General features: G+C 46.6%; 1 protein-coding gene across 2 annotated transcripts in view; it reads left to right on the top strand.

Moving 5' to 3' along the window:
• The window catches only part of ACOT7 (acyl-CoA thioesterase 7), a 108,263-nt gene extending 84,202 nt beyond the window's left edge, over window positions 1-24,061 (top strand). For both annotated transcript variants that reach the window (XM_073316627.1, XM_073316626.1), the window contains 2 exons: window positions 3,576-3,760; window positions 21,956-24,061. In XM_073316627.1, the coding sequence (XP_073172728.1) occupies window positions 3,576-3,760; window positions 21,956-22,060 (290 nt within the window). In that variant the 3' untranslated portion in view covers window positions 22,061-24,061. The remainder of the gene's footprint in view (window positions 1-3,575; window positions 3,761-21,955) is intronic.

The following is a 24,061-nucleotide window of genomic DNA, read 5'->3' as shown; positions in this document are numbered from 1 at the left end:
GTGGGTTGCATTAACTCAGTGACAGCTGTAGAGAGTTCACAGTTATAGGTTCAATAAGCACTTCATAATCACCTAAATGATTTGGCAAGCCCCGAGGCACCTTAGCATGGTAGAAATGAGGTGGCAATTTGTGCCTACCCTTTCATGGCACGATGCACAGGGAAAGGGCTGTACGTGCCCAAAACATTGTCCCTGTTCCCTGGTGAAAGGTTCTGAGTGTTACTTTGGTGCTGTAAGCTCTGCAGTGCTGTTCCATTGGACTTTATACCTGGCAATCGTTTGATTTAGGCAAGATGACGTCTCTCCATTTAGGTAAGGGGCTTGTGGCTGAAGGCTGTGGGTGTCCATCCTTGTGGTGTTTCCCCTTTCTGATTAGGTTTACCCTGAAGGCACTCTGTCCTTCTCCATACCTCAGAACCCGAGAAAGAGGGAGCGCTGCAGTGTACCATAGTGCAGCCATTCTTTCCGTATGGGATGTGTTGGAGAGTTGGCTTGGTCCCCCATGTGAAGCACAGTGCACGTTCGGTTTGAACTTTGGCTTCCTCTGAGGCATCAGCTACTGACTGTGGCCTGTGATGGGAGCCTGGATATTATGGACCGTTGGCCTGCTCTAATATGGCAGTTCCTACCTTCATTTGGTCTCAAGATGTGCACAGAAATGTTACAGTAACAGGATGTAATGGAGTCCCAGAAAACAAAGAAGCTAAGACAGGAGCCCCATAGTCCAGAAAGAGATTCTAATACAATTGACCTGCAGTACGTTTATCATACAGCCAAACTAGCACTGAGAGCTATTTAAGTTACATTACTGCAGTCTGGTAAGAATTCTGCTGTTCTGTAACAGTTCTGAGAAAATGTGATTATCTTCATTGTGGAGTTTGACCGTATTTGTGTTCCATTATAAGTGAAATATATTGGAATTCATTTCTACTTATTCGTCTTATAAAGTAGGTTTCAAATGATAGGTCATGGCAATGATTAGCATGGGGAGCCTGCTGGTTTTTCTTTTAAATATCAAAACTCATTAGGTGAATCTATCCGTCGCTGATTTTCTGCACATCTCCTCCCTTAACTATTTGTCTCCTAAATTACTAGTCACTAGTCCATGTGCTGCATTGGTTCTTCCACTTAAGGGGCAGAGACTGTATTTTTGTACTGAAATAAAAGTGCAATCCCACTTCAAAAAAAAGTTTAATTGTTAAAAATGTGAAGTGCATCTGCATTTGGCTAAGCCAACGCGAATGAGGAGTAGGTTCGGCGGGAGACTGAACAGAGGGACTTGCTGCAGCACTCCAAGTTCAGATTCTATGGTGAACTGCAACTTTTCCGAAAGACCCGTATGCTGCGAACCGTTAGTTACGACTAATGCGTTCTGTCTGCATAGCACGTGGAGACCATCTCCTGAGTCTGCCAGAGACTCCGCCTGTTCGGTTTTGCTCCACATAGACGTGTATTTTCAGGAATGTCCCTAATGTGGGAAGTGTGTTCAAAACAGAACACTTTCTCAGGGCGATGGGGTAGAAGGACTTTAGGCCTCTCCATGGGGCTGTGCCCCCAAAAGCTGCCATATTATGCATGCTCATTGCTTGAGGCAGTCAGTCGTGGCCTAAAGTGTGTAGGGGAGTCCATCCATAGTCCTGGTATACAAACAGTGCATCTCCTCTTTCCTCTTCTAGCATCAAAGAATCATAGAATAACAGAGTTGGAAGGGACCTCTGGAGGCCATCTAGTCCAACCCCCTGCCCAGAGCAGGACCAATCCCAACTAAATCATCCCAGCCAGGGCTTTGTCAAGCCTGACCTTAAAAACTTCTAAGGAAGGGGATTCCACCACCTCCCTAGGTAATGCATTCCAGTGTTTCACCACCCTCCTAGTGAAAAAGTTTTTCCTAATATCCAACCTAAACCTCCCCCATTGCCAGACCTCATGGCACTGTGATCTAATGGATTGAGCTCAGGACTGGGAAACAGGAACACCTAAGTTTTAGGCCTGAACTCTGGGGAGCTGGACATACCTGGTGTGTCTGTGCCTCAGTTTCCTGTCTCTGAAAGAAGGTTCATGCTCACCTGCCTCAGTGGGCGGTTGAGGATTGGCTAACGTTTGTACAATGCTTTGATGTTGGACGCACTGTCATTACAGCTGTGTGTGCAACAGCCTGTCCAAGGCTGCCTTCATGCCCCATCTCTCCTGCTATTGCTACAGAACATTGAGTATCAGCCCAGGGTAGATCTTAAAGCTACATGGACCTTTTTCAGTGCCGTGGAGCCCCTGTCGCCCTGACCCATTGCCGAAATATGATGTGACAAAGAACCCCTTCCTGCCTTTAAGCACAGGACTGATGTTTAAATATACTACATAGCAAGGTCCCTCACACTACTACAGCTTCTTTCCCATCCCAGAAAAACCTCTCCTCGTACCAGTCCTGGGAGAGCTCAGCTCCATTTTCTCTGCTGAAGTATCCAGCTCCACATCCCAACTAACTCGCTTTGATATCCGTGCATGCGGTGGAACGTGGTTTACCTACTATGCCTTCGGTTAAAATCCAGAATGATTGGCCCTAGAATTAATAGTTACATTTCAGGTCAGCAGGTTACAGGCAGATTTCAACAAATGTCATTATGCAGCCAATGTTTGTTCTGCTCTGGTTTCCGTGTACGTGAACTCCTCCAGCCATACTCCATACCCCCTGTGCTTTGATCCTATCTGATCTCTCAGGCTTAGTTGGGTCTGTTCAGGGCTGTGCACTGAAGGGAAACTGCCTGGCTGGACGCTCCAGGAAGGTGTTTTTGTGATTCGGTTGGTGCTACTCTTCCCTCGGAGTCATTGCCCCAGCATGGTGATGGGAAGCAATGCTGTATTACAGAGAAGATACAAAACCAAAATCCTGATCTCTTGTCGTCCTTTGTAGCTCCTATGGCACTGCTAGTAGAATAGTGGAGTTGCCATGATATGACCAAATTCCAAATATCTTACCTCCCTAAATTCCCCCTGAGCTTCCCGTTGTAAATTGTATTCCTCGTTTCCTGTCCTAAACTGGTATTGTTTTGCTCTTGTGCTAACAGCAGCCATGTTCTGCCTGAGAGATGGATGCATTTCAGTGGTGGGAGAAATCGCTATGTCTCTTAGCTCACACGGGTGCTCGGGGTGCAGTCAGAGCCTGTTGTGAAAGGTGTTCCATAGTGGAGGTTGACTGCTGACACCTTAATAAAGGATATGGTACTGTAGGTTGACTGGCATTTGGTTGCAGACATTCCAGATAGAGACTGAGTTTGCCTGGCTAGACGAGATATCAGTTACTCCTCTCAGCTGGCTAGTGCCATCCTGGAGTGTGGAAATTCCCACAACCAGAGAAAGGGAAACAAAAATAACAGCGACAATTGGAAAGAAATATTCCAAGACTTGTCATTCCTCTTTTGTTACCTAACAAAAAATCGGTCTAGCCTTTCAGTTGCTCCTAACCCTAATGTTAGCCCATTTAGCCGTATAGTGTTTTAACAGTCTAAGTAATGGATGGCTATTGTTTCTTGCTGCCACTGTGGGAGCCACTGATTAACCAAGCCATCTGTGTTTTGCAGGTTGTATCATTACTATTTCCGGACGCATGACCTTCACGAGCAATAAATCCATGGAGATTGAGGTCTTCGTTGATGCTGATCCTTTTGTTGATGAGCCTAAAGAAAGATATCGCGCTGTCAGTGCATTCTTTACCTATGTATCCCTGAGCAAGGAGGGGAAGCCTCTACCTGTTCCACAGCTGGTGGTAAGAATTCTTCATTTAAAGAGCTCAACCTTTGTGCTGCATTATGTGAAGCCCCGGGTTGTGGAGCAGCACAGGAATAACTTCTTGTTGTAAGGCCTCGCTCCTTTCACAAACAGAAGGTACTACCCAGTGCTTTCTGGTCGCCCCCGTAGCTCTGAAAAGGGTGATTTGGGCTATTTCTGTGCTGAGGCTAGAATCACTCGAATGAGCCAATTTTCAGGAGAGTCATGGTGTTAGGGAGGATGGAGCCTGCCTGGCCAGTGGGCTTCATGTTTCCTGTACGTTTCCTGTTCTTAGCTACTCTGGTCAGACTCGTATTTGTGTTGGGCTGAGCAGGTCTGGTCAAAAGCCCACACGTCTTTCCTGGCATTTCCCCATCTTAAGCCTGTAATTTTGCTGCAGAATAACACAGGAGATCAGCGATAGACTATGACCACATTTGGAGCCCTTGACTCAGCTTTGGCTGTCTGGCCTGCGGAGCCACAGTGATTGCTAGGAAACCACTGAGTACACAAGAAAAATGTCCCAGCAGGCTGATTCACTGTCACAGTTTGGATGCCCAGGGGAGGCAAAAGGCAACTGTCCTGCCTTGAGACGTGCCAAGAGGAGCCACGCCAGGGTTGTGCAGTTCTCCAAAGCTGAGTCTGCAGGGTGTTTGGGTGTTTCTCTGCTTGGTTTTGATCCCTCTTTAAGGGGATCTAACACGCACAACCAACTCCAGGTAGTCTCTCTCTCCCACCCCCACCCCCCCCCCACACACAGATGGGCAGCTTCTGGAGCCCCTGGACAGCAAGGTAAGAAAGGGGTTATTTATAGATGACTCTCCCAGTGCCAGCTGGGCATCTGAATCCAGCCAGCAGACATTTTAATCTGGCCCTTGAGCTACTGCCGGGGAGCCGGGTTGGAGCTTGCCCTGCTCTGGTGCTGTGGTTGGGGAGTGGGGCCAGGGTCTTGCCTTGCTCTGCACATGCTGTGGCTCCGCGCGTCTCCCGTAAGCAGCGACATGTCCCCCCTCCGGCTCCTATGTGTAGGGGCAGCCAGGGGGCTCCATATGCTGTCCCTGCCCCAAGCGTCACCCCCACACTCCCATTGGCCAGGAACCACAGCCAATGGGAACTGCAGGTGTGGCGCCAGCCAACAGGGCAGCGTGCAGAGCCACCTGGCCACGCCTCCCCATAGGAGTTGGAGGGGGGACATGCTGCTGCGGGAGCTGCAGGGGAGGCCCCTGCGGATGGCTGTGCCTCTACATAGGAGCTGGAGGGGGCACATGCCGCTGCTTCCAGGAGCTGCTTGAGGTAAGCGCCACCCACAGCCTGCACCTCTGACCTCCTCCCGCCCTCCAAAACCCTCGGTCCCAGCCTGGAGTACCCTCCTACACCCCAAACCCCTCATCCCCAGCCGGAGCCCTCCAATTTCACGAGCATTCATGGCCCACCATACAATTTCCATTCCCAGATGTGGCCCAAGGGCCAAAAAGTTTGCCCGCCCCTGTCCTACGCCCTAAATGTTACCGCTGCCTTAGGTATGTGAATGTGAGTTATTTGCTAGCATGTGAACTTGCCAAATTCTGGCTGCTGTCATCCGCTCACTGTCCAGTGTTGCATTTCTGCTCTGCTGTGCCAGTTTCATTTAGCCTTAATAACTGTCTACATCTGTCCAATCTGTTAATGCAGTTACACCTCAGTATTCTACTGTTGTTTAAAATGGCCATAGCTCCCAGGGCAGAGAATGCTACCCTGAGAGGGCAAGGGAGTAGTTGTCCCCAGCGCTCTGGGTGATTCAGCTGGTCTGGAGCCAGGGGGAACCAGGAGCGAGCCAGTAATGTCACGGCTGCTTTTCTTTGGGGAGCAGTAGCTGAATGAGTTCAGAACATCACTGGCCATATCACTTCTTGTCCTGCATTCTTCCATTTCCATGTTCTCTCCTAGTTGTCGCTGACTGCTTTATCAATACTGGAGTGGGCAAATTCCCCCTCAGAGTCATGGGAAAGGAAAGGCAAACTTTTTGCCCTTTGTAGTTTGGGGAAACCTCACCTGTACTTGAATTCCTGCCTCTGTGCTCCTGCATCTCATTGATAGATACCAGCTCACCAGTGGTACAAACACACAGGGACAAAGATGACATGGCTCCTAACCCTAATTCTGGGGAGCAAGGCCCAAAATACCTTTGTAAAATGTTTGATTTTTTCTGTCGTGATCTGGATGACTCCAGGGGTGCGAGAGCTCCTTGGAGGGTCGCTGCCACAGCACAAAGGGTTTTAGAAGTGTCTGTAGCTGTTCCTTTCACTTGAAATGCTGTGGGGAGGTTTGTCTTTAGTAAACAGCTAACACAAAGCCTTCAAACTGCACTTGCAAATATGTCTTTCTAAAAACAAATGTTCGGCTCATTGCTTCAAGGTTACAAGCTTCTCATTTCTTGTTCATTAAAGACCAAGTATCTTACAGACTTCAGCTTTTTATGTGCTGTCCTTCGGGTTTTGTTGTCCAACAAGACCTCTTTCCTTCAGTTATTCATCAGAAAAATATAAGCATAAATAAGAGTTTCCAAAGCAAGTGTCAGTCTTAACAGCCTTCAAAATGAATAGATTTAAGTATAAACATTGTCAGGTTTCAGAGTAGCAGCTGTGTTAGTCTGTATCCGCAAAAAGAAAAGGCGTACTTGTGGCACCTTAGAGACTAACCAATTTATTTGAGCATAAGCTTTCGTGAGCTACAGCTCACTTCATCGAATGCATTCAGTGGAAAATACAGTGGGGAGATTTTATATACACAGAGAATGGTAACACCCATTGTTTCATGTTGAATTCAGCTTCATTCACGTTTCTTCCTTTGTTAATTGTAAAAGCTTATGTAGAGATTTGAATGTTTTATGAATGAAGCAAGGAATCTGGCCCCCTGGAACCTCCCGAGCTGTAGCTCATCCCATGTCTGTATGTTGCTGATGAACCCCTTTCCCCATTTGCTACTGTCAATTCTGCTTCAGCCTTCCCATTTATTTTTAGCTCTCCTGATCCACTGTTCTTTGACATATAATGCAGCACTGCTGACTTGGAGTTATTTCTTGATTTAATATTTTATACCGTGTAGATCCCCTTCTGCACTCCAGCATTTTGTCAGCTAATTATAACTTAGCCAGCAGAGTAGCATTTATGTATTTTTACACACCTGTATTTACCTGTTGTATACATTTTTAATGTGCTGCTTGGAAGAAGCTTTAATTCCTGATAGCTGCTGCTCTTTAATGCTTTCTTTGAGTGGAAGCTGTATATTGACAGGTCTGAGGGTCTCTGTTTGTTTATCACTCTTATCCCATACATTTTTAAGGGGCCCTGCTTGGTATTTCTGGGCTAGTTTCTGTAGGGTCCATATATTCTCTTTGTTTATCTGAAAGATGAAAAAAACAAACAATGAAATGACTGTCTCACTTGGTAACTTACTATACAGCGGCTTGTAGCTGGGGACCCACTGTGGGGTGGTTGGATACTGAATGACACTCGCCTGGTGTCCTGGGACACCAAACATCACTTTCATCTTGCCTGGATTCATTCAGAGCCAGCCACACTCCTCGAGGTGAGTCACCTGTTACAATTCCTGGGTGCTATGGCTTTTAAAGTCACAGCTAGAAAGTCTGAACAACAACAAACTAATAAAAACACTCCATTTCTATGGGGCAATAAGTGTTTGTAGTCTGGCCAGCTGTATATCTTTCAGTTCAGGGATCCTGTCCATCAGAAAGAAAAGGCAATGAGTGAAGAAGTCATTTCCCAGTCTCTAAATCTAGAGGCTTTATATAATTCCAGACACTCACATTCAAGTATCTGGTAGCGAGACATCCTGCAGTCATGTATTTGCCTCCTGAAGATACAATACTGCATATTTAACTTGCCCAATTTTAGAGACGGTAGAGGACTGTATGGCTTAAAGAATGAACCATAAGATTTTCACCACTGACTGCAGTGGTGTTACACTGGTGAAAAGTAGTGTGTGAGAGGGGAGAATTGGGTCAATTTTATTGTAACGGGCTGCAAAAATCCTCTGGTTTGCTTGCAGAGAGTTGCACTCATGTTTTTGCTTCAGACCTTTACATTGTTCTGGTTACCGTCTTTAGCTGAAATTAAACTCCATGAGGTCTTTTTTCAAATTGCTGAATAATTGAAGGAATGCGAATGTTACTAGAATGAAATGTGCTATTTTTTGTGAACTTGTTCCTTTGAATATTATAGAGTAACTTAGTAGAATTTTGACATCACAAAGCTCATGATTTGCTCTGTGCTACCTTGAGCATCATGCTGATGCCTGTATCAACACCCACAGAACATGATTCCCATGCTGGTTTTGATGATGTCAAACTTATCTCCCACTTCAAGTTCTTTTTGCATATTGAATGCTTTTAAAAGAAGTGCTGTTTTCCCCCCAGCTGGAAAAGCATAGCTGGCTGTAATGATATTGGGGGAAACAGCACCATACTCATCCTGCCTGCCTGAGCTCTGGATTGCAGACACTTGAGTAGACAGGGGTATATGAAGCAGGATCACCCCTCAAAACCATCAACTCATACGGATAGTCTTTACTGCTTTACCTAGCAAAGCCTTTAATGCGCAACCATATGCGATGGTGACCTTAATATATATTGACACTGTCAGCCACAATGGGTCTCCTAAAATTATGCTTATTAACAGTTGTGCAAAGGTGAAATCCTGCTGGACATTAAAGGAAGTGGGTTTGTGAGGCACTGTATCAGCCAATTCTTTCTAGGCAGAACTGAGAGGCGTTTCTCCAATTGAGATTTAAAAATAAAAGATTTCTGTCACTGTGCTTGTATATTAAAATCCTGTTCAGGGGCTGTGTGAAACTGTCCAAATCCAGCATTACGGTGAGCTATAAGCGGCTTGATTGGAACATGTCCCTAGTGGTGTATGTCAGGAGGGAGTAACTCCAGTGAAGTCAGGGAGTTGCCCCAAGGTGAGAGGAGAATCGGAATGATCTCATGGTGTCCTATGATACAGAAGCACACCAGAGGTGAGTGAAAGGGAGTTTCTGCCCTAAGCTGGAGTTTTGGCTGCTTGTTCTTCCAGACAATTACTAGTACCCTTATAGAATCATTGACTGCAGCCCTTTTCTGCTAATGACATGAACAGACATTGTTCAAAATACATCAAGAATATGATTTGTGTAGGAGTTGCATTCATCTAAAATCTACCAACTGGGGCACCTGAAGCTTCTGTTAGATTGTTGAGGCACAGCCAGCTCTAGTGAGCCTGTCCTGTTACATTGTAAAGGGGCCATTTCAGGTTGTTTGTGTTTTCACAGTGTGCCCATCACATGTGTGTCCGATGTGGCTGTCCTTCTCACACAGACATTTTCAGTGTTTTCCCACAGGGAAAATACTTTTATACCAACTGTGGAGATTTTAGGCACCAACTATCTTCATTTGGATGAATTTGCCTTTGTCTGTCAAGTTACTTTCTTTGCATCCTGTTGATGTGTGTCATGAGGCAGCAGAGGGCTGCCCTCAAACTTCTGAAACAGGCATTTTAAAATGTAGCTGACTTAGGAACATTGAGCTTTCTATCCTCCTCCCATCCTTGTTTCTCTCCCCCGAGTCCGCTCAGGTCTATAGCAAATGGAGTCATTATCAAGCTGATAGTTGGCATTTATATAGTACTTCACAACCATTATCTGATTTGATCAGAAGACAAACTCTGTGCAGCTGGTCTGTATTACATGCCCCACTTCCTGAGTTACAATTTTAGGGATCCCTGACTCCCAATCCCGGCCCAGACCCCTAAGCAGACATTCCCTATCCTTGGTGAGTAGCTGGAATTACCTCCTCAGCAGAGGGCCTGCACATGACCCATGCTCTCCTTAAACCCTGTTTGGAGGGCTCACATGGGATTTAAGCAGTGCTTTGGGGGGATTTCACTCTGTGCCCACATTTGGTTTCTTTCTACCCACGGAAAGAAATATTAATCACACAGACTCAAGACTAACCACCTGGGAGTATTTGGCTAGTGTTTGAGTTGTTTAATGTGCAACATCCCTCCTCCAAGTCCCAGAGGAGATGTTTAGCTGGACTGTGCGTAGCCACTGGGATTGTTGATAGCGGGACCACCTTGGAGCACAAAGACCTTTTAAGGAAATATGCAAAGCACGTTGCTTTAAAAATGAAAGGGTTTTGGAGGAGATGTACTCCCTTTCTGCAGGCTCGCTGGGTGTGATTAAGAGCAGTGTGCTGTAAATGAGCATTGCATGGAGCTACTGGCACATTTATCCAGTAACGGCAGAGCTCAGAGCAGAACTCATTTAGCAAAGCCCCAGAAGAGGAGCAGGAAGTCTGTTGGGTTTTAATGTTCAGATTAGGAGCCTGTTTCGTGAAATATAAATAGCAACTTCATTATTGTGGGAGTTCATATTTCAGCAGCATATTCTCTCCATCGGCCTCTCACATGGGTCTGTTTTGTTTAAAGAGAGTTGCTGATAAGGCCTATGAGATTAGTTACCACTCATAAGAGCATCTTTATTTTAAGAACTGGCTGATGGTGAGATCAGCCTCTTCCTCTGCTTTGAAAGTCCCCAATATGAGCAATTTAATTCAACCTTTAGAAAGTGATGGGAATGGGATGGGGATGATGCGCACTGGGATATTTGTGCAGTAATGTCATTTGCAGTGAGTTCCAGCATCTTCCATGAGATGTTGCTTCATTAAGCCTTGTTCCTATAGGAAGTGCAGTGTGTTAGCTGGTGCAAAGCCATGTCAATTCTGGTGGCTTAACAGGCAGCGATGTGGCATCTACTGTCCAGTGCCACTCTGCTGTACCTCAGCGGTGCACATGAGTGGGTATTTTACCACATGCTAAACAAAAGGCCTTGGGCAGTTTCTGCCCAGAGTTTTTCACATAGGTCCTGGCTGGGAATGGTGGCTTCCAGCAGCTAACCATCACCAACGTGCTTATGTCCCCCGGACGCTAATATCAGTGCATTTCACATGCCTCGTGACCATACATGTTTGTGGCCATAGGGCTGAATTCTGCCCTGGCTGTTGCCTGGCACAGTGGGTTTGCACAGGGTGCAAGTCATTGCAGAGCTCGGCAATACCTCGCTTGCCCTGCTCAATTAAATATCTAAAATAATCTAGACACAAGTTTTAATTGCACTCATTATCATCCAGAGACGCCTTATGTTTCCCATTATAAACTCAAGTGAGGTTTCTCTGTAAGACTTCACTAATTAAAGAGGTCTGTAACTGTCAGGCTTACAGGAAATTGTTCTGCCCACCCCTCGAAGCCCTGATCAGCCTAGACAGCCATTCATTCTAAAACAGACAGGCTATTGACTCTGCTAATTGTGAACTTCATTACTTATTTCATATGCCAAGTTATCAGGGTGTGTTCTCAAATCACACACAGGAAAGGCAAATGCCAAAGCGCTTTGTTTGCAAGTTTCCTATTGGAAAATTAGAACAATGTTTTCCACTGTAGATTAGTCTTACACCCACACGCAGTGGGGCCAGGCTGGAGACCATATGGGAGATGAGAATTCTGGGCCAAACTCAGCTGCTCTCACTAAGCAGGCTGCCTTCCAGGCCTGGGGCAGAGCTGGGAGCATTTAATGGCCCTCTCAAGGGACCTTTGTAGGAGGCAGCACCAACAGATACTAGAACCTCCAGCCCTGCTTGCCTGGAAGTCTGGGCTGGCAGCTTAGTTGAGTGGATAGGGCAGGGTCTGGGTCTGGACCCCTGTTCTGAGCCCACTCCTGGCACTAGGTCCTGTGACTCTGGACAGTTTTGTGGCCTTTCTGTGGAGCTCTGTTCTTTACCCACCCTTACTTTGACAAACTGGAAATAAGACACAGATTAAGCAAGGGTAAATCTGCCATTGGAACAGATTACCTAGGGAGGTGGCAAATTGACCACCTGGAGTCTAAGTCAAGATGGGCTGCTCTTTAAAGGATGCTGTATCTTGTCCATTAATAGTTGGGCTTGATGCAGTAATCACTGGGTAAAACTCTGGCCTGTGTTATGCAGGAGGTAGACTAGCTTATTATTATAATCCCTTCTGGCCTTAAAGTCTGTGAAATTGTAGATTTCCATGTATTGCTTTGAGATCCAGCCCGCCGCTCCCTTCCTTTTCCCTGGTGTATTTACTGCCAAATGGTAGCCAGCTCAGATGGTCTGTGGTAAAGTGGATGAGCTGTGCTGTCTGCTGCATGGCACTGTTAGCCAGACGCACTCAGACTCGTCCAGAGACTCCTTCGCTTGTTTTCTCTGCAGCTGTACTTGGCATTCTAAAAATGCATGTGTCTTCTGAAAAGTAAGTGTTTTATAGGGAGGAGGGGAGTGACCTCCCAGAGCCAGCTGGAGTGTGGAGGGCTGCAAGATGGCACTTCGTCTCCCATTACTTTGTCAGTGTAGCAAGAGAAAAGCAGCAGAGTGGTGGCTTCTGAGCGTCACTTGAATAATGTAAAATATCTGCAGGTGCTAACAGGCATGTAGTCCATGCTGCAGGCCAAGCTTTCTGCTCCCACAGGGCAGATTCTGGCCCCCGTTGCCCTGGAGAGCAGCAAGGCGAAACAGGCGGCCCTGGCCAGGGCGCAGGGCTGCTATCTTTCCTCTGTTCGGTCCAGGGGAACGAAACAGCCCGCTGCCTTTGAAGACCTTGGTCTAGCCTGCACTGGAATTTTCAGGCCCTTCGCTCCCATTGGATATAGCTGTAGGCCAGGCTACTACCAGCTCAGGCCTTTCCCCCTCAAGTCTGAAAAATGGAAGTGTGGACTCAGCCTTACCCTGGCTGCGTGTGTCCTTCTACCCCCTTGATACCACCGGGGCATCAGGGACACTCCAGCAGGGCTTGTATTTTAATGGCACGTTACTAATTGAGTGCCAGCCCAAACTCGGCCTTCAGGGTGCCTGTCTAGGTGTGTGCACCAGCTCTTTGTGCCGCTCTTGAGCAGCAGCCTGCTTGAGTGCAGCATAGCTGGCCCCGTGTGCCAGACGCTTCAGAAACGCTGCGGAAACTCCAGTCACAGGAGGATGCTGAATCCGAAGGCGAGCCAGGTTTTTTTGGCTCCCCAGTAGTGAGCATCTGCTCTGGAAAGGAATGTTCTTGCTTACTTTGTAATTGCTTTTAGAAAACAGCTGGTTTTTACATCCGTATTATTCTGTCCAGTGGAAAGGGACATCAAAACCCTTGTGTACTGCAGAGAATGTGAATGTGATCCATCTAGTGCTGGAGTGGACAGGGCTGACTCTATTGGCATAGCAGTAGCATGGCATGTTACCGGGCAAGGGAAGCAGAGTTTGCCACTCCAGGTCAGGTGTTCACTGCTAGCCAGCAGTCTGTGTAGGAAGCATGTCTCTTGCTCTATCTCAATCCTCCTGTCCTTGCCCTAAAGTGCTTACAGTTTAACTAGAGATACTGGCAACCCCAAGGCCAGAATTTCTATTTCAGCTGATGAGGTGATTCTGGTCCTTGCACCAAATCTCCACTGAGTCTCTTTTAAAACCTCTGGAGTTCACCTTAGATCTGATATGGGACTTGCCCTGCTATGCAAGATGAAACGTGCCCAAAGAGATGAAAAACAAAACAGTGGTTGGAGTTGGTGTTAACTTTTTGTCTCATTTCACTCAAAAGTTAGCACCTCCAGGTGTTCCGTCGAGCATGATTTAGTTTCCATACTAGGTCATTAGGGGCTGTGTGGGCAGATGATGCAACATCAGCAAAATATGTGGGTGAAGATACTTTTAACATCAAAAGGATGGCAAGTCCCCTTGTGCTGTAGCAGACAGCAGTGTCCTGAGTCACTGTAGGGTCATTGGTTGGGGGCTCTGACATTCCACATTGATCTCAGCCCCATATGTTTCAGCTGCAGAGTAGCTCCTGTCCCTGGCAGGCCCAGAGCAGCCATGTCAGATGCAGCTCCTGGAGCTGACTGGCAGATACATCTGTGTATCTCTGGGCAATAATTTAATAATTAATCTGTATTGTTCCCATGTAGTTCAGGGTTATACATTTTTAATCGATTCCCCCAGGCAATTGCACCAGGTGCTGCATTGCCTTTAATTTTTGCCATGTGCTAGTTGAGGGAATTCGGGGGTTGGTAACAGATGCCCACCATTAGTATTACTAGTTAGAACTTCAATTTATAAGCCTTTAAGGTCCTGTGATTCTCAGTCGCCTAGTGTTTGATGTTAAAATCCCAGAGTCACACAGGTGGGACCACACACAATATTCTCCTGAGTCTTTGTTGTTCCTTTGTGCATCTGAGTGAGTGCTTTTCTGTTCCCACCTTATAGTCTTAAATAAAACATGATCTGGCTGATGAAGTAACTGCTGATATGGCATACTTGGGTTTCTCCAAGGCATTTGACCTAGTACCACATGATACTTTGATTAAAAAATTTGAATTCTATGGAATTAACACATTAGCTGGATTTAAAATTGTCTCACAGATAATCCCAGAATGTAGCTGACAATAGGGAAGTATCAATAAGCAGGACTGTTTCTAGGAGGGGGACAGCTTACTGTTAGTGATTTGAATCACCTGGTTAAATGGAACAATCCAATAAAATGTATTTTCATAAAATCATCAAATATCAGGGTTGGAAGGGACCTCAGGAGGTCATCTAGTCCAACCCCCTGCTTAAAGCAGGACCAATCCCGACCTAATCATCCCAGCCAGGGCTTTGTCAAGCCTGACCTTAAAAACTTCTAAGGAAGGAGATTCCACCACCTCCCTAGGTAACGCATTCCAGTGTTTCACCACCCTCCTAGTGAAAAAGTTTTTCCTACTATTCAACCTAAACCTCCCCCACTGCAACTTGAGACCATTACTCCTCGTTCTGTCATCTACTACCACTGAGAACAGTCTAGATCCATCCTCTTTGGAACCCCCTTTCAGGTAGTTGAAAGCAGCTATCAAATCCCCCCTCATTCTTCTCTTCCGCAGACTAAACAATCCCAGTTCCCTCAGCCTCTCCCGATATGTCATGTGTTCCAGTCCCCTAATCTTTTTTGTTGCCCTCCGCTGGATGTTTTCCAATTTTTCCACATCCTTCTTGTAGTGTGTGGCCCAAAACTGGACACAGTACTCCAGATGAGGCCTCACCAATGTCGAATAGAGGGGAATGATCATAGGATCATAGAATCATCGAATATCAGGGTTGGAAGGGACCTCAGGAGGTCATCTAGTCCAACCCCCTACTCAAAGCAGGACAAATCCCCACGTACCTCGATCTGCTGGCAATGCCCTACTTATACATCCCAAAATGCCATTGGCCTTTTTGGCAACAAGGGCACACTGTTGACTTATATCCAGCTTCTCGTCCACTGTAACCCCTAGGTCCTTTTCTGCAGAACTGCTGCCTAGCCATTCGGTCCCTAGTCTGTAGCGGTGCATGGGATTCTTCCGTCCTAAGTGCAGGACTCTGCACTTGTCCTTGTTGAACCTCATCAGATTTCTTTTGGCCTAATCCTCTAACTTGTCTAGGGCCCTCTGTATCCTATCCCTACCCTCCAGCATATCTACCTCTCCTCCCAGTTTAATGTCATCTGCAAACTTGCTGAGGGTGCAATCCACTCCATCTTCCAGATCATTAATGAAGATATTGAACAAAACTGGCCCCAGGACCGACCCTTGGGGCACTCCGCTTGATTCCGGTTGCCAACTGGACATGGAGCCATTGATCACTATCCGTTGAGCTTGACAATCTAGCTAGCTTTCTATCCACCTTAGTGTCCATTCATCCAACCCATACTTCTTTAACTTGCTGGCAAGAATACTGTGGGAGACCATGTCAAAAGCTTTGCTAAAGTCAGGGAACAACATGTCCACTGCTTTCTCCTCGTCCACAGAGCCAGTTATCTCGTCATAGAAGGCAATTAGATTAGTCAGGCATGACTTGCCCTTGGCGAATCCATGCTGATTGTTCCTGATCACTTTCCTCTTCTCTGAGTGCTTCAGAATTGATTCCTTGAGGACCTGCTCCATGATTTTTCCAGGGACTGAGGTGAGGCTGACTGGCCTGTAGTTCCCAGGATCCTCCTTCTTCCCTTTTTTAAAGATGGGCACTCCATTAGCCTTTTACTTTAATACAGGCAAATGCCAGGTACCTGCATCGGGGAACAAAGAATGCCAATTATAGATACAGGATGGAAGTCTGTCTCAGAAAGCAGTGATTCAGAAAAGCACTTGGGTGTCGTTGCAGATAATCCTCTCAGTGTGAGCTTTCAGTACAGTGTTGTGGCGAAAAGGGCTAATGGGGCCCTTGGGTGTATAAAAAGGGGAACATCGAATAGAGATAGGGAAGTGGTCTTGCCTGGTAAGACTGCTGCTTGTATACTGTGTCCAGTTCTGGTGACCACACTTCAAGAAGGGTGTGGAGATATTGGAGAGAGTTCAGTGGAGGACCACAAACGTGGTCCGGGGCTGGAAGGCTTAAGGAGTTAAATGTATTCAGCGTACTGAAGAGAAGGTTTAGAGGTACTTGATCGTGGTGCATGGGTGCTGCTGACGCATGGAAAAGAGATCTGATCGTGAGAAGCTTTTCAACCTTGCTGACAGAGGCGCAACAAGATTCAATTCAACTTTGATATAAGATGCAGCTTCTTAGCAGTGTGGGTGATTAAACAGTGGAACAGTTTACTGGGGAGGCAGTGGGCTCTCCAGCTCTTGGAGTCTTTATGACAAGATTAGATATCTTTCTGAAAGTTGTGTCTGGGAGAGGTTTGCAGGCTGGGGACAGTGGACGTGGGTACGGGCTGAATGTCTGTGGTGGTCCCATCTGGCCTTGGAGTCTCAAGCTTCAGAGCTTCAGCATGTCACTTGCAGGGGTCAGGAAGGAATTCCCCACCCCACCCCCCAAACACCCATTTGCAATCTGGGTGGCTGTTTTTCCACCTTTCTCTGAAACATCAGAGATTGTCCACAGCTAGAGACAGGATGCCAGCTGGGGTGGGCCAGTTGTCTGGGCTAGTCCAGAGAATCCTATTTATAGCGGCCTGGCTGGTGTGTCTTGCTTACATGTTCAGTGTCCAGCTGACTGCCAGATTTGGGGTCAGGAAGGAATTTCCCCCCAGGTGAGATTGGCAGGGACCCTTGGGGGTTTTCACCTTCCTCTGCAGTGACAGGCCCGGATCACAGGCTGGGATCCTCGAGGCATATCTCACCTATTTGAGCCCTTGCTGTTCCAGAGGCCTCAGTCTCTCCTGTTCTCAGCCTGGGGCACACAACAGTTACTCTCCTGCTGACTAAACTGCTTTAGTTTCGTCACTGGGCTCCACATCGGGGTGACATGTTCCTGCCTGTGAAAGGCAGGAGGTCAGACTAGATGATCTCATGGTCCCTTCTGCCCTTCATCTCTGTGAAACTAGTGCACTATTTTCCCCTTAAAGATGGAGTTTCTTTTCCTGTTCAGTTTTCAGAGTAACAGCCGTGTTAGTCTGTATTTGCAAAAAGAACAGGAGGACTTGTGGCACCTTAGAGACTAACCAATTTATTTGAGCATAAGCTTTCGTGAGCTACAGCTCGCTTCATCGGATGCATCGGAGTTCCTGTTCAGTCAGGTCAGTCGCCTCCACCCCCTCCAATTCCCCCTTGAACGGCTGATTCATGGTTATATTTTTGCCCTTGGCCGTTCCTTCCATAATTCAAGTGGTAGGAAGAAATGTTTCCAGGATTGCTCGGAGGCTAGTCCCCTCAACTTCAGCTCGGGGGAGAGGTTGCTGCTTGTTCAGCATTAACGCAAACTCTGTGCCGGCTCTGCAAAAGCCTCCTGGTGAGCAGCGTGCGGATGGTCATTTGTCCATGTGGGCTGTGTGCTCCCTGGCCCTGGGGCAGCCCCACTGTTCTGGGGTAACAGTTACTTGAGTTTGTGAAAGTGTTTTAGTAGCTTCTGTTGCCTTTGTGTGTAGCTCCCATCAATCGTCGCACAGCGAATTAAGAGCAACACAAGGTCTCTCCAGTGGGATTCTTGAGCCCCTTCCAGCTGGGAGATGGCCTTTCAGTTTCTCCTGCCCATCCCCTGATAGAGTGGCGATGGCAGCAGGGACAGAAGGCACTCCTCTGAGTGCCCCTACTGCACTGTCAAGCCCTACCAACCTCCCTCACCTCGTCCCAACCTGGGAAGTAATTGTAAGTGGCCATCAGAGGCACAATGGCTGTATTAGCAGTGTTGACAGAGGGATATGTACAGTCAACTGCTAGACAGATGAGGCTGGTGGCAAAGGACTGAAATCAGGACTTAATTTGGATCCCACTGTGGGAGAGATGGAGCTGCTGTGTAATAAGCTAAGAATACGGTTTCTTGACTTGGTTAATGGGATATTTACTGTATGGCTGTCCTGGACTAAACCCCCAGGGGGGTTGGGAACCGAACAGGAAGGCAACACAATGACGTGAGATAAGACCTCTCTCAGCAAATATTAGGGGTGGTGTGAGTCAGTGCAGGAGCCTTTTGCTTTGACTCTACCCCCTGTGAGCAAACGGGTTTGGGGCAACAGGTCCCACCCTGGAAAGTAAGGGCTAGTCTACACGAGAAGCACCACATCGTGCAGCTGCCTTCTGCTGTTGGGAGAGCACAGAATAGGGCTGTCGGCAGCACAATAAAACCACCTCCCTGAGAGAGGCTGATTCACAGCCCTGAGCCACATTAGTGAGACTGACACAACTGTTGTGTAGACAAACCCTGCGTCAGAGGGCTGCTGTCTGGATTTAAGGACAAAGGAAAGCCAAGGTGAACCCAGATTCTGGAGTGTGGGGTGTCTGGGAAGTGGGACCTGCCCAGAGTTTCTGCTAAGGAATGGCAAGCCTCTAGGTAAGATCCATGTGCCTGTATGCCCAAACCAGAAAAGTGAAGTGGACACTGAAATAAAGCTGTAGCATATAAATAATAATAATAAAAAAACCTTTTGTTAAAATCCTTTTAGTCTCATCTAGTGCTTTGCTCCTGTAGTTCACTAACAGTACTTTCGTTTTAAGAAGGCTGTTCTGAGCCCCTGCATTTACTGCTGGTCACACGCTCCAGACGGGAAGAACTGTAGGTACCGAGTCCAGTTGGATCTGCTGGATATCCATGGTGTATACACAGGGCGCTTTGAGAGAATCACCTCGGGAGAGGTGAAGGCACCAGGCCTGAGCTCTGCAGCTAGCACCCTGCAGCCTTTCCTGCACTGCCAGCCCAACGAGTGCTCAGGAATGTATCAGGTTTCCTTCTCTGAATTGCTGTGGGTGACTCTAATTGTTCTCAAGCCACTGTTGGAGTGGTTCTCTCTGCATGTGCAGCGGTGTTCACCTCCCAGAGCACTTCAGCTAAATTAGTCGTGTTTGTTTACTTGTTTGTCATTTACAGCCAGGAAAACAATAATGGAGAGTGGAGCCCACGCAGAAAACAAGCTTCTCTCTACTCCTCTTCCTCAACAGGGCCGTTGTCTTGTCAATTAGTGCGCTGTTACTACCTGTATGGCTAGGAAAAGCTTCCCATTGTTTACAAAGAATGTAGGCTAATGGTTCAGCAAGGAGCATCCTTGAAAGCGACAATCCATTCATACTGCTGTTCTTGTGGCTGAAAAACAGGACCAAGATGATGCATAATAAATAAATGTGATCCATGAACGTCCCCTTTGCTGGTTGCAATTAAGCCATGAAGGGTTGGCCTGCATGTCTCTTGCACTGACAGATTTTTCAGCCAGGGCACGCTTGGCATGTGAGATTTGTCTCTGCACATGGTGTTTGGATAATCTTGGTATGAACATTGCTTGGGAAAGCCGTGTGAGTCTCTAGTCTAAGATTTCACTGGTTGCTGGGCTACACCCGCACTGCACGCTTCTTTTGGTGGCATGCATAGCATGTACTCGGGAAGCCCCAAGCACGGGTTTAAGTAGCAGTATAGACAGTGAGGCATAGCTTAAGACAAGTAAAGTACGGACACGGTATGTAACTTACGTGGTTCCCCAGTTGCCCAAGCTGTGCATCCCATCTGTGCTGCTGTTTTCTCCTGTATAGTGTCCTGCTGTCTCCGCACTGCTGGAGCCTTTGCCCACCACAGGAAAAGAATATGGCATCGGGGAACGACTCCCAAGGTGCGGAAAAGCTCAGCCTCCCCCCTGCCAGAGCCTTTCACGGACATGTGTAGCTAGCCTGCTTTTCACTGCAGCATGGAGCTACACCACTGACAGGGGTGTGCAGTGTAGACGTAGCCTTGAGGGGAAGCTCATGAGTTTATCCAAGTGACAAGGGATTGCAGACACACGTTATAGATGAGCCTTCTGCTGAAAACTTAAGCCAAAGGTTTTAGGGGCTTTTTACTCAGTAGCTTATAAATAAGTGACCTCCTTCTGCCCCACTCTCAACTCCCATTTACTGGGCCAAGCTAGGCATAGCAGCCTGAAGAAAATGCCCATCCCATAGACAACACTGAAGAAAGGTGGGGGTGGGGAACATAATAAAGCGACTTGGAAAAACCAACTCTAGCTGTGTGGTTCTATCGCCCATTTCAGAAGAGAACTCGCCCCAGCGTTTGAACTGCGCCAGAGCTGCTGTTTTGCTGGCTGGGAGGCTGCCAGGCTGGGACCTGGGGGCATGTAGAGAGCAGTTTGAGATGTCTGTGAGAGGAAGGGTTTGCTATAACCATACATTCAAAAGCTCATTCTAGTCATTTTTGCCAATAGCCTCTTACTCTGAAACATCTGGAAGTAAAGACTCCCTGCTCTGGTTTGGTCTCCTAGCTCCTGCAGGATATTTTCACTATACACAAACCTGTTTGTTTGGGCTCCAAGAGGTTTGACTTGTTTCTGTTAGAGCCAGTAGCAGAAATGTCAATGTGTTGGACCTCACCATCCGGTCCTAAAGGACTTGATGGACCCAAAGGTGGGTGCTCTGGGGAGGCATTATGGGTTGATGATACTACTAAGTTACACATGTGCATAAGGGTTTGCAGGCTTGAGTCCTTGGACTGCAAGTTCCCGAAGTCTGGGGTTGTGCCGGGCTCTGTCTGGAAAGTGCAGCATTCACCCTGGTGCTGTCTAAACGAGAGAGAATATGATTTTAATATTCTCTTGCTGCTAGCCTCTGATTGTAACCCAAAATCACTGATAACTTTGCTGATGCATTCTTCATTGTGAAATGAATTTGTTCATCCAAATCCTATTAGCAGGGTTACCTACAGCCAAGTGTTCTGCAGAGTGTTTATAAAACCATGTAAATTGTACCTAAAGTGTAACAAATTCAGTAATTTATAAAATGAATGGCCATGAAGATGTTATCCCATCAGGGACTTGGCAGTGTGTACTTGGCTAAGAAATTAAAAGCTGCCATACGTGTCTGAGAAATTGATTTACCTTCCTGGCTAACCCACTTAACAAACATCTCTGTACATAAATAAGTGAATTCCCTGTAACGTTTGACAAACTTGCACTCTTGCTGCCTTTTAACTTAAGGAATCTCAGGCTGCTGGCTTCCTTGCGGCTGCAGGGCTCCTAGGGCTTTTATTTGGTGATCGACTTTTAAAAAGCAATGAAGGGCCACAGCTTTTGAACTAAGAAAAGATCTTCGTTCAAAACAGAACATTCCCCTCCTACAAAAGGTGTGTCTGTGGCCTGCAAGGGAGGCTGAGGGCTGTTCTTAATGACACTAGGGCACCTTCCATGGCTCCTGTGGTTTGCATGCCATTCAGTTGGAAGCGTCTCTTGAAGGTGATCTCCTTTTAGCACTTGTTGGCTGTGGATCAGTTTGCTGAATATCCTCCATCTCTGAACTATAAAGAAATAAGCATGTCTGCCGGGCAGAGACTGTCTGCTGCTATGTGTGGCCACTCGGGCTTGCAGTGCACTCATTTCTCACCCCTAAGATTCATGGAAGAGCTTTTTTATCTTAAATTCCTGCATAAATTCTCCAAGCCATTTCCTATGCTTGTTCTCCCTGGGGTGGATGATCAGATTCCTGTCAATAGTTTCTACTCTGTTATGCTGCAGTAAATGGGAGTAACTCCATTTGACTTCAGTGGAGTTACCCTAGATTTGCCCTGGTGCTGCTGAGGTCAGAATCTGTCCCATAGTTGCAAAGTCCTTGGGGTCTTTCAGGCTGGAAGGCAGACTAGAATGTTGACTGAATTGTTATGAAGTAAGCTAAGAGCTCGCTGTCAGACTCGCAAGCATCCAAAAGAGAACAGAAATAATATTCAGGTTTTTGATTTTCTGATCAACAGGTAGAAAGTGAAGATGAGAAGAGACGTTTTGAAGATGGAAAAGGGAGATATCTTCAAACAAAAGCCAAAAGGCAGGCACAGATGCAACCGCTCACTCAACAATGACCCTTCATCTTGGACCTAAATATTTATGGCAGAGCTGCCTAGAAATAAACATAACCACTTTAGAATTATTTACTTGGACAAATAAAACTAACCTTTCACTCGTGTTGTATGAAGTGTTCATTGGGCCCTGTGTATTCATTGATCCTGTACCTGTGCAAATGGTGGCAGAATTCATTCTGTGCGGCAGAATTGTACTCCAGAAGATAAGTTTTTCCTTTTTGTTTTTTTTAAAGTGAGCCTTTCAGATATGACTCAAGCGTTGAGATGGAGTGTTTGTCTTTTTGCGTTCACACATAAACTGAAACAATCGTTCTGAAGTCTGAGCTGTGCCACCATTCGTCACAATTGAATGTTAAATCTGAACCGTAATGATGCCAATTTTAAATCAGTTTTTGAATTAGAATCATAAAATATCAGGGTTGGAGGGGACCTCAAGTCCAATCCCCAACTAAATCATCCCAGTCAGGGCTTTGTCAAGCCTGACCTTAAAAACCTCAAAGGAAGGAGATTCCACCACCTCCCTAGGTAACGCATTCCAGTGCTTCACCACCCTCCTAGTGAAAGTTTTTCCTAATATCCAACCTAAACCTCCCCCACTGCAACTTGAGACCATTACTCCTTGTTCTGTCATCGGCTACCCCCGAGAACAGTCTAGAACCATCCTCTTTGGAACCCCCTTTCAGGTAGTTGAAAGCAGCTATCAAATCCCACCCCCCATTCTTCTCTTCTGCAGACTAAACAATCCCAGTTCCCTCAGCCTCTCCTGATATGTCATGTGTTCCAGTCCCCTAATCATTTTTGTTGCTCTCCGCTGGACATTTTCTAATTTTTCCACATCCTTCTTGTAGTGTGGGGCCCAAAACTGGACACAGTACTCCAGATGAGACCTCACCAATGTCAAATAGAGAGGAATGATCATGTCCCTTGATCTGCTGGCAATGCCCCTTCTTATACATCCCAAAATGCCATTGGCCTTCTTGGCAACAAGGGCACACTGTTGACTCGAATCCTGCTTCTCGTCCACTGTAACCCCAGGTCCTTTTCTGCAGAACTGCTGCCTAGCCATTCAGTCCCTAGTCTGTAGCAGTGCATGGGATTCTTCCGTCCTAAGTGGAGGACTCTGCACTTGTCCTTGCTGAACCTCCTCAGATTTCTTTTGGCCCAATCCTCTAATTTGTCTAGGGCCCTCTGCATCCTATCCCTACCCTCCAGCGTATCTAACTCTCCTCTCAGTTTCGTGTCATCTTCAAACTTGCTGAGGGTGCAATCCACACCATCCTCCATATCATTAATGAAGATATTGAACAAAACCGTCCCGAGGACCGACGCTTGGGGTACACCACTTGATACTGGCTGCCAACTAGACATGGAGCCATTGATCTCTACCCGTTGAGCCCGACAATCTAGCCAACTTTCTATCCACCTTATCGTCCATTCATCCAGCCCACACTTTTTTGTTAAACTACTGAGCAGTTTTAGCAGAAACATCCAGTCTAATGTTTGTTCCATAATTCCAGGCAAACTGCTGTGCCTTTCTGGATGCCAAAGGCCCATGCCTACTCCCCAAAACCACTAGCTTCCCAAAGGCCAAGTTCTGCAATACAGCTGTGTTTTATGTTTCTAAAAGGCACATTGAATATGTAGGAGCAGCATAAAATTGAATTTATGTCCAAGTAAATACTACCAGGTTACTGTACACCGGGTATTATTCATTCCAACACCATTCAATAAAATAACTCCAGTCTGCCATAGGTGGAGTGGCACAGAAAGCAACGGGCATACCAAAGAATACACAGGGCCATGACTTTTTGTAATGCAGTGTTGATCTACAGTATGTCCTAAAATATGTACACCAAAGCTTATTTATATTACTCAAGTATAAATGCTACTCAGTATTGTATGGGACTCTCAGTTCATTCCATTCAAATCTATGTAATATTTATGTGCACATCTAAGTTATTTAGGGTGCACTGTGACATGAATAAAATCGGTCAGTCTTCA

Source organism: Lepidochelys kempii, chromosome 18 (assembly GCF_965140265.1).
Source record: "Lepidochelys kempii isolate rLepKem1 chromosome 18, rLepKem1.hap2, whole genome shotgun sequence".
NCBI lineage: Eukaryota > Metazoa > Chordata > Testudines > Cheloniidae > Lepidochelys > Lepidochelys kempii.
Note: the sequence above shows the minus strand (reverse complement) of the source record. Positions and strands in the feature narration are given on the sequence as shown.